At 40.8% G+C, this 11,382-nt stretch overlaps 1 protein-coding gene across 1 annotated transcript in view; it reads left to right on the top strand.

Moving 5' to 3' along the window:
• The first annotated feature begins 11,202 nt into the window (after positions 1-11,202).
• Positions 11,203-11,382, top strand: part of LOC107110279 (bifunctional heparan sulfate N-deacetylase/N-sulfotransferase 4) — a 123,285-nt gene continuing 123,105 nt past the window's right edge. The window contains exon 1 of the mRNA XM_015411043.1: positions 11,203-11,322. Within this exon, the coding sequence (XP_015266529.1) occupies positions 11,203-11,322 (120 nt within the window). The remainder of the gene's footprint in view (positions 11,323-11,382) is intronic.

Below are 11,382 nucleotides of genomic sequence, written 5' to 3'. Positions count from 1 at the left end.
TCTTACATCATATCCAACTCACAACAGGAGTCACACTCCCCCTCACTCCCGAAGCTCTATTTCTTGACCACTGGCCAGATCATCTGGCTACACACCACTCCAAACCAACTATTGACATTATGGTGTCTACAGCAAAAACCGCCATTGCCTCCTGCTGGCGAGAACCCTACCCTCCCAACCTGAAATTATGGTTCAGAAAACTGTGGGAAACCTACCTGATGGACAACATCACCGATAAAATAAACAGATCTCTTTTGAAACCGGCGAAAACAAACTTTGATAGCAAATGGTTCCCAATACTAGAATTCTTATCACATCATGAATTTATCTCACCAGAATGGAAACAACTACAGAGATGGCTTTGACTCAATCTTCCTCAGGGCGTACAATACATCTGATCTCATTATAGATATATCCCCAGCTGACTTGGCGTTAAGGATACCTCCCACCCATGACACTCCATAATACTCTGTGTTATACTTATAACAGGATCTAAGATTTACCTTTTATTGAAATTGAACTATTGTTAAAACATCAAATTGTTATTAAGTTAAATAATGCAACTAACCTATGCTTTTTATCAATTGCATTTTTGTGCATTCTAAAATATAAAATGAACTACGTTGTTACGTAATTTTACTGTTTTGTGTTCTACAATAAAAATTATAAATAAAAAACAAACCATAACATGAACAGCTTAACCAAATGGGGTGTTGTAGTACTAGCAGTATTGATGGTCAATAACTCATGAGTAATTGGTGTATTTCTTGCTGTGCTACACCATTCATCTCACTCAACTGAAATTGGTTACCTATAGAAGAATGGCTGCAGTTCTGTACACTGAATTATGGGCAATTAGATTCCAGACACTTTTCTGATTCTTACAACTTAGAAAAGAGCAGCGTAAGATGTTTTGCCTTTACTTCTCCTACTACTATTGATATGAAGCTCTTGGAAGAATAGTTGCCCTTTACTACTCCTCATTCCTTCATAATGCTTCCTTATGTTCAGTAGGAAGAAATTACATACTGATCTCTAATGAATCCTGAATGTATTAGAAATTAGAAGAAGAGATTGAATTTATACCCTGCTCTTCACTCAGAGTCTCAGAGCGGCTTACAAATTCCTTTCCCTTCCCTTCCCCACAACAGACACCCTGTGAGGTAGGTGGGGCTGAGAGAGCTCTTTCCAGAACTGTCCTTGAGAGAACAGCTCTGACAGAACTATGGCTTGCCCAAGGTCATTCAGCAGCTGCAAGTGGAGGAGTGGGGAATCAAATCTGGTTCTCCCAGATTAGAGTCTGCACACTTAACCACTACACCAAACTGGCTCCTAAAACTAGGACCAACCCAAGATATAATTGTTTGTTTCTGGTTCTCCCAGACTAGAGTCCACACACTTAACCACTAAACCACACTGGCTCTAATTAGTCTACATTTCAAAGCACAGTTAACATTTAAGTAAAAATAACATGAAAATCTTCTTTCAGCCAGTACTACTTTTGAGTTTTCCAATGAATACATCAGTAGACTGTCCCTACAGAGGAACAAATAGCCATTTTGTCCTATGATTCACCAGCATCAGATTTCATACATGCCATATAGGGTTGCCAGGTGCTTACCTCTTGCTGGCAGGGGGGGAAAGGGAGCCTTCTGGGAGTGGGGAGGGGCTCCACTGTGAAACAGAGATGTTGCTGTGCAACGTTTGTCAACATGACATCACACAGAAGTGACAACATCACGTCAGAGACATCACGGGGGCACTCTGGTTTCAGGACAAAACTTTCGTAAAATTGCCCTCAAACCAGTATCCCTGTGCAACAACTCCAGCGCGATGATGTCACTTCCGCATGACATTATCGCTTTGGCAATGTTGCTGTTTGGGGGCAGGGTTTCCCCCTCTAGCTAGCTGGCCAGTGGCTGGGAGAAGCCCCCAAAAGCAGGGGATCCCCCGCTCAGATCTGGGGGCTAGCAACCCTAACGTCATAGTGCTGAACAGTAAAAACAATTATGGTTCTTCTTCTCTGATACTTGTTCCAGCTGTTTAGCAAAGGACCATCTGAGCTTTGGATGAAGGTGTGTTTGCATTTTAAAAAATGCAGTTTGTTCCCCTTTGTACTGTGGGTGGAAAATTGAGATCAACAAGTTGCAGAGTTTGCATGGAGGCCTATATTCTAGCAGGCAATGATATCTCTAGCAAGATGGAACTCAAATCTTCTTTGTTGAAAACCTAACCAGAAAAATCCTTTGTTAGGACTGCTGAAGAAAGCACATTGTTTTACGGAGTTACTGACAGAGCAGAGGAATGCTTTGACGAAGTCCTACACATCAACTTTTTGTAAAACTTCAATGAATTACAATAGATACAATTCAAAATCAGCATCACAGCTTCCACCCACTTCATTCCCCATTTCTAACACATCTGAAAAGAGGTTTCTTTGTGTTAATATTGTGTTTAACCTTGTAAAGTAGCAAGTGTCAAACATTTCAACATCCAACATTTTTTGGTTGGGTGACAGAATCTAGTGTGTGCATTTTCTCCCAGAAAAAAGCTGAGACAAAGCTGATTGCTTCCAACAGATGAACATGCAGTGCTATATGAAAACTTGTTTCTGTTAAAATTCAGCTTCTCATGCTCATAACAAGTTTTATTTTGTTAAAACATGAGGAAGTGGTATATTTGTAGTTCTTTGAGCTATGTGTTATATTCATACTATATTTTTTTGTATCTTAACATCAAAATTAATGTATTAGGCTAAACTTGCTATTGCCATTAAAAGAATGTTTATACAAAACTCTGATAACTCAGTATCTTTGGCTCTCTTTTTGTTAGTGACTCTGTTGACCTAACCCCCACCCCCCCAATTAGATTTTTGTTGTTGTTCAGTCGCACAGTCGAGTCCGACTCTTCGCGACCCCATGGACCAGCTCCCCCCAGGCCCTCCTGTCTTCCACCGTCCTCTGAAGTTGGCTCAATTTCATGTTTGTTGCATCAATGACACTGTCTAACCATCTCATCCTTTGTCGTCCCTGTCTTCTTTGACCTTCAATCTTTCCCAGCATCAGGGTCTTCTCCAGTGAGTGCTCCCTTCTCATTTGGTGGCCAAAGTATTTGAGCTTCCGTTTCATTATCTGGCCTTCCAGGGAACAGTCAGGGTTGATTTCTTTTAGGATTGACTGATTAGATCTTCTTGCAGTCCAAGGGACTCTCAAGAGTCTTCTCCAGTACCATAGTTCAAAATAATCTATTCTTCGGCGCTCGGCCTTCCTTATAGTCCAACTCTCGCAGCCATACAGTACTACTGGGAATACCATTGCTTTGACCATGCAGACTTTTGTTGGCAGGGTGATGTCTCTACTTTTTATCATGCTGTTTAGGTTCGCCATCGCTTTCCTCCCAAGGAGCAGGCGTCTTTTAATTTCATGGCTGCAGTCACAGTCTGCGGTGCTCTGGGATCCCAGGAACGTGAAGTCTGTCACTACCCAATTAGATACCTAACTTATATTTTTGGGTTTCCCAGGAGGAGAGATAAATACCAAGACAGTATAAAGGTGCCCATTTAACATGATGGCTTGCAATGTTCCCTCTAAGCTGTGGAGTCTTGTGAGCAAAAATTCTACTTCATGAGCTACTGGCACTAAAGTTGTGAGCAGGTGATTTGGCTACTGCATAAATTAATTTGCTCTGGAGCCATCTTTCCTGAGCTAAGACAAAAATGTGTGAGCCGGAGGCTAAAAAACTGTGAGCTAGCTCACACTAACTCAGCTTAGAGGGAACACTGATGGCTTGTTCCCAGGTTCTGTATAAGAAATGGTGACATCTACTTAGGTTTCCTTTGAAATTCTCTCTCTAGGGTGCCAGTAGTTAACTAACAGTACTATTACATCCAGACTTACTTCAGTCGAAGAAATGTATTTCAATGGGCTTAGACTGGTGTAACTGTGTAGGATTGCACCGTTGCAGCTTTGTCTTTGCTATGGTGCGTCTATTCTAGGGACAGGATTACCACTGAAAAAATAGTCCTCTGTGACTGTAGATGCATTTAAGGAGCACCATATATGAATCCCTGGAGATTAAATGCAGAATATACTCTATGCATCAACTGCCTCATTTACTCTTTATAAGCACATGTCTGTTAGTTACCATAATCATATTATCAGCTGCTCATATAATGATAGCACCTCTCAGCTGAATTATATCTACTACAGTGACCCCAGGCAGATGCAAAATCTAGCTGCAGTGTACTTTATGTTATTTTATTAGGCCTTTATCCATCACTTCCACACATACCATGCCCTGTTTTATTCTTACAAGAATTTTATGAGGAAAATTAAACTTGCTTAATGACTTGCTTGAGAATACCCAGTGAACTTCATGACACAAGTGTTACATATGTACATACAGAGATCCTAGCCATTTTCAGTCATTATGTAGCACTATTACTCTGTATACAGTACAAATATGCTGCAGCAGACTGTCACAATTTTTTCCTGAAGCAATGTATGCCTTTTCCCCCTCAATACATGAGTACCCAACACCAGAAAAATCTACGTTTTGCCCCTTTCGAAAGAAATGACAATCCCATGTATAGAGAAATGCCATTTACTTCTAGACTACACTTTAATATTTTGAGGTTTGGGGTTTGCAAAAACTCCACACTTGGTTTTAAAAGTGGGGTTTTTTTCCCTGTTGGCAGAATACAGAAGGGAGAAGTTGATTGTTCCCAAGTATTGCCCATCCTGTCAACTGCTCTGACAAACACCCAGCCATCAAAACTTCATAAACGCAAATGGCTCTCCAAGGAGAAGACAATTAAATGGCCTGTTCATATTAAAGCTGGAACCTGATACTTAGATGACGGACGTTTGGGGTACGGGAGGCTAGACTGTATTTTCCTGGAGACCTTAGGAAGGAGTGGGCAGACAGAGGAGATAAATTCCCTTGGCACAGAGGAACAGGGTCCATTTTGACTGATTCTAACTGGGGATAGCTTGCAGGGAGGAGCTCTCATATCGGGATTCATCTTGCTCATGTAGTAGAAAAAGGGCAGGCAGCCTGAACAAGGATTTCAAGGTAATCGTAGCCTTTAGAACACTGTAATTTTTAAGTTTAAAGAGACTGCCTTAGAACAAGACCAGCTAGGGCATGTGTAGGGCTGAGGAACTGTGGGTTTGCACCTTTTCTTTGTATTCCTTGCTCAGTCTGTTCCTATGCAGAGTATGTGTATGGTCTTTCTTTTTCCATAAATCCTTTTTCTGTTTTAAATGCTGGTAGTTGCTCTCTTTAGGGCCGTGGTGGCTCAGAGGTTAAGATGCTGAGCTGCAGACTGGAAGGTCTGTAGTTCGGGAGTTCGAGACCCTAGTACTGCGTGACGGAGTGGGCTCCCATCTCTGGCACAGCTCCTGCCAACCTAGCAGTTCAAAAGCAAGAAATTGCAAGTAGCTAAATAGGTACTGCTTTGGTGGGAAGGTAACAGCATTCCATGTGCCTCAGCATTTAGTCATGCCAGCCACAAGTCCATGGAACTGTCTTTGGACAGCACTGGCTCTTTGGCTTGGAAACGGAGATGAGCACCACCCCCAGAGTTGGATTTGACAAGCTTTCGAGCAAGGGGGACCTTTACCTTTTTAGTTGTTCTCTTTACCACGTAGACTTCCACAATTTAAGCATGCTATCTAAAATGAGTGGCACAAGAAGAGAGGTGGTTGGTTGCTAGATTGCTATGTCCCTAGGAGTTTTCAAGTGCAGAAAGTTGTCCCTGTGGTAACCAGTCATTGGGTAGCAGGAGATGCAGGCACTAGGCAGAACCTTTAAACAGCATGACACAAAGGAAGCTAGGAATGCTGACCCTCTTGGTTGGATGTTCCAAATCTGTCCAGCTGATGGCAGTGTACCAAAGGAGAAGCATGAGAAAACACTCCCAAGAGTTGTGAGGACTCAGAAGAGCAGTGCATTATTGCACAAAGACTCAGGACAACTTCCAAGTGCCTAGATACCTTGAAGGGCTGAAACAGGGTTGAGGTCAGCAGGGCCATTTTGCAGCAGTGAGTATCAGGAGGATCATGTGTAGTGTGTTTTGTATAGTATGACACACAGGTCAAATTAGTAACTGCACAAGGCTATACTTATCTGCAAATGGATGGCAATCCCATATCTATATCCATGGAGCACTGGAAAAAACAAATATTCATTTCATCATGTCCATGCATGATTTACTAAAACCACTCCAGATATTGATTATGTTAGTCTCTCTTTTTTCTGATAAGAAATATGAGATTAGTTTTTGTTGGCTCAATTAATCTGGCATCTGTCCTCTGCACTTTTATAAATGATTCCTCATGCAAACAAGGGATCCAGCTCCCACAAAGGTATTGATCCATACAGACCTTTGGGTCAGGAGTAAAGCCTCTTTAATTACTTTGGCTGACTTTCGTTTTTCACAATGTCTTGGGAACTCTAGCTACCACATTTTAGTGTTCTTATCGCTTAGCTTATATTTAGCACTTTCCCCCTCCAGAGTAATACGCCTTGCCTAGTCTGGCCTGTATCTTCTTGGCATAGAAATAAGGAAGAGAGAAAAAGCTATTCCTACAGGTTCCCAAAGGATTTGATAACCTCTCCACTCTCCTTAGCTAGAGGTGTTTTGACCTTTAATTAAAAGGCAAATTTGTTGTCTTCCATTCAGAAGACAGCAAATAATGATCTCATTAAAATGAGGTTAGTGTTCAGGCCTTAGAGCAATAAGAACGGAAGTCTCATTAGTAGCTAACAATCCAGAACACAGCACATAAATAAAGCTAATATGGCACAGCAAAATGCCTTGGTGCATTAAATTTGAGCAGAATCAAATGTTTACAGTCAATGATGTCTGGGGCATGAAGTTTTAATGTACTTAATAAAGGAAAGCAAATTGCTTCCTATTAGCCATGAAATGTTCCGGGAAAAATAGCCCCCCAAAAGTTTATTATGCAAATGAAGGAGATAGTTGTAATTAACAAGGACATTTTGGGAAAATATCAGCCCTCCTTAATAGATGCAGCAATTATGAAGAATAAAGACAAGTCAACTCAAACCTACACAGCGTAATTACATGGATGAATCTAAAGTCCTGCTGAGCAGAGGCAAAACATACATAAATAAAAAGACTTATTCTATAGATGCTGAAGAGAGATTCATATTCCTTCCAACAAAACAGAGAATCCATTAATATAATGAAACCACCAATGCCACAAAGATCCTGGATAATAGAAGTGCTTCGTCTTATTACCTTTTTGAATACAAATGGCTGAACTGGGCATTCTTATGAGAACCTTCCTGATTCCAAAGATGTCTGATAAGTCTTTCCTTGTGAAACTAATATTTATTTCACCAGATCTGAAAGCTGCTATTCTTTAAAAAATATGTAATGGTGTTATTTGCTAAATGGGGTAATTTTTTTCTTAACTACTAGTAAAATAATTTCTTAAAAAATAAAATAAAGGTCCTAAAATTTGTGATCAGAAACCCTTTGCTTTTTGACCAATACCTCTCAGCCCCACCTACCTCACAGGGTGTCTGTTGTGGGGAGGGGAAGGGAAAGGAGTTTGTAAGCCGCTCTGAGACTCCAAGTGAAGGGCGGGGTATAAATCCAATCTCTTCTTCTTCTTCTTCTTCTTCTTCTTCATCTGAAAGGTGCTGTTCTTTAAAAATATGTAATGGTGTTAATTGCTAAATGGGATAATTTTTTTCTTAACTACTAGTGAAATAATTTCTTAAAAAATAAAATAAAGGTCCTAAAATTTGTGATCAGAAACCCTTTGCTTTTTGATCAATACCCTCATCCATGCACTGTCAAACAGCTTTACCTATCCCTGCAATTAAAGAAATACAAACATGATTCCATACACTTTATCAATTCTCAAATCCATCAGAATGCTCCAACCAGCTTACTGGGTGTTCTGGGTGGTGTCCTGCATATGTACTGTTCAGGCCTATGTTGGCTCAGCTATAGAAATGCTATACCATTATTTTATTTTATTCTTTATTATTCAAATTTATATTCCACCCTCCCCGCAAGCGGGCTCGGGATGGATCACAGCACAATTGTTGTAAAATAGTCAAAAAGTGTTTAATACTTAGACTATTAAAGGATCTTGCTCTATTGGAAAGAAGAGATTTCTTTGCTTTTATAAACCTTTAATCTAAGGGTAAAGGGTTCACAGGATTACTACAAATTAACATAACACTAAGAGCTACATTTCTAAGCTGCCTATAATCAAAACAAGCACACACAGAAATGGTGGAGAATCTCTCCTTCTTCTTGACCCCTAGAAAGGAAGTCACCTGATACAAATGACCAATCTGTTTCACAGTAGAAGCTACTTTTCCCGGGCTAATTCCCCATTGGCTCAGTGCCAGGTATCCCTTCCAGGTCAGTCTAAACAATAGCAAACTAGGAATACAAGTTAACCCTATAATGTCTGAATCATCAGACCTTGTAAACACATACATTTCCAACACCCCTTCTCAAGGTCTGACATGTAAGTCATACATACACATACAAAAATATTATTCATTATTCAATTCAACATTTGTACCAATCATATTCAACATTTTACGTAGACGTTCAAATTTCTCTTTGGTCAGTGGCTTAGTCAGAATGTCAGCCACCATTTCTTCTGTACGACAATGCTCAATATCTATCAGCTTCTTCTGGTACAAATCCTTCACTAAAGCACACTTAATACCAATTGATCTACTTCTAGCTGTGGTGCTTTCTTCCTTACATATGGTAATACAAGCCTGATTATCTTCAAACATAAGTACAGGTACAGGTTCTCTTATTCCAAAGTCCTTTAACATATGAAAAATCCATTCAAGTCTACTACAGGCACTTGCTGCTGAAACACACTCCGCTTCCGCTGTAGACTGCGCCACAACAGTTTGTGTTCTACTAGTCCAGTCTATTAGTCCATCTCCGTAGAAAAATAGATATCCACTTGTAGACTTGTAGTTGTCCGATTCTTCTCCCCAGTTGGCGTCCATGTATACGACTAGTCTGGGCCCTTCAGACGGTGCAATTTTCAGTTGTAAGTCCATTGTTCCTTTCAGGTACCGCACCAGTTTCTTTATTGCACTCCAATCATGATGATTAGGCGAACTCACTTTTCTGCATAAGGTGCCAACTGCCGCTGTGATGTCTGGTCTCGTGGTTTTGCTCAGGTAGAGAAGTTTCCCAACTGCTTCTCTGTATTCTCCAATGTCTCTGAGTGGTTGTCCATTCTTTTCCTTCAGATATCCAGGTTCCATTGGTATGGATGATGTTTTACAGTCCTTCATGCCAATAGATTCTACAAAGTCCATAATCTTTCGTTTCTGGCATAGAAGAAAAGTCCCATCCTCGAGTCTCTCAATTTGCATTCCGAGGTACTGTTGTACATCTCCTAGCTGTTTGACTTCCACGTCCTTATTCAGTCCATCAGCTATGTCTTTGATGTCCTTTCTGTTTTGACAGGCCACGATCAGGTCGTCAACGTAAACAAGAACATACTGGTATTGTCCATTTTTAATTCTAGTGTACAGACAAGGTTCAGCTTTCCCTTGTTCAAAACCTTGCTTCTGTAGCAGTCCAGTAATTTTGTCATACCAGGCCTTTGCTCCTTGTTTTAGCCCATAGAGTCCTTTGTTGAGTCTGTAGACATAATCCTCTTGTCCTTTGACTTTAAAACCTTCAGGTTGTTCCATGTAGATTTCTTCGGATAGTTCTCCATTGAGAAAAGCAGTCTTTACATCAAGATGCTCTACAACCATGTCTCTTGATGCTGCAACACTAAGAAGTGTTCTGAAAGTTGCTTGGTCGGTAACTGGAGCAAAAGTTTCAAAATAGTCAGTCCCATATTCTTGTGAATAGCCTTTGGCCACTAGGCGTGCTTTGTATAGCTCCACAGTTCCATCTTCTTTATGCTTTATTTTGAAAACCCATTTGCATCCAACAGGCTTTCTGCCTTGAGGTAGCTTAGTAAGAGTCCATGCTTCCTTCTCGTAAATGGATAGTATTTCTTGTTCCATTGCTGTAATCCATTTGTCTTTTTCACTCGTAGGTAGGTTGCATACTTCCTTCCAGTTCTTGGGCTCCTTTGCGGATTGCACAGTTTCACAAAATCCATATTTCTTTGGTGGTTGCCCTTTAGTGCTCCTTTCTGACCGTCTCACACTGGTTGTGGGTTCTGCTGCCTCCTCTGGTGTGGTTCCCGCTTCCCCTTCTGTTCTGGTAGTTTCCTCAGAAGGTAGACCTGCCGGTTCCCCGGTGATCACTACAGGTAACCATGTCACCAACTCTTCAGGTGCAGTCCCAGACATCTGTGGATCAGTTGCACTGGAAACACTTGGCAAATCACTCTCATCAACAAATACAACATTGCGTTCCTTAACTGTGCAATTTTGTGGATTGTATATCCTGTATCCCTTTCCACCGATTGGATACCCTACTACGAATCCAACTTCAGCTCTGGGGTCAAGTTTTCCCCTTTTCTCCTTTGGTATGTGGGCATACCCTTTGGAACCAAAAGCTTTGATGTGCTTTAATCCAGGCTTCTTTTTAAACCAGGCCTCAAAAGGAGTGGTCCCAGTAAGCTTTGAGGGTACTCTATTGTGTAGATACACTGCTGTGTTCACAGCTTCAGCCCATAGGCTGTTTGGTAGTCCAGAATGCATAAGCATTGCCCTACACATGTCCTGAATTGTTCTGTTCAGCCTCTCAGAAGATCCATTTTGTTGAGGCGAATGTGGGATAGTCACCTTGTGTTCAATCCCTTCATGTTCCAAAAATGCTTTAAATTCAGCATTGCAATATTCTCCACCTCCATCAGTGCGTAAGCTTTGGGGTGCTCTGCCAAACTTATTTTTAATTGTGGCCAGGTAACATTTGAATTTATTCAGTGTCTCATCTTTGCTCTTTATCAGATACACAAAAGTATATTTTGTTTTATTCTCAGAAAAAGTAACAAAATTTTTGTTCCCGCCACAGGATGGCGCTAGTGGACCAACAAGATCACTGTACACAGTCTCTAAAAAGTCCACATTCTGAGCCATAAATTTTCCAGAATATTTTGGGGCTGTGCCCTTCGCTTTGAGACACGTTTCACATTTCTCCTTTGCCTTATCACAATTCACAACAGAAATTCCACATTCCTTCAAAAGTCTTTCAACACTCTCCATGCTTCTATGCGCAAATTTCAAATGCCAACCGTACAAACAATCCTGATGATTACAAGAGTCATTGCTAGTTTGACAAACTTGCCTCTCATCATTAATAGTTCCAGAGTTCTCAGAAACATCCACAAGGTAATGAAATCCATTCCTCTCTTCCACCTTGAATTCAAAATCAGGTATCTCAGCAATGAT

Source organism: Gekko japonicus, unplaced genomic scaffold, assembly GCF_001447785.1.
Source record: "Gekko japonicus isolate JY-2015 unplaced genomic scaffold, Gekko_japonicus_V1.1 scaffold362, whole genome shotgun sequence".
NCBI lineage: Eukaryota > Metazoa > Chordata > Lepidosauria > Squamata > Gekkonidae > Gekko > Gekko japonicus.
This window is presented reverse-complemented; position numbering and strand designations above follow the sequence as displayed.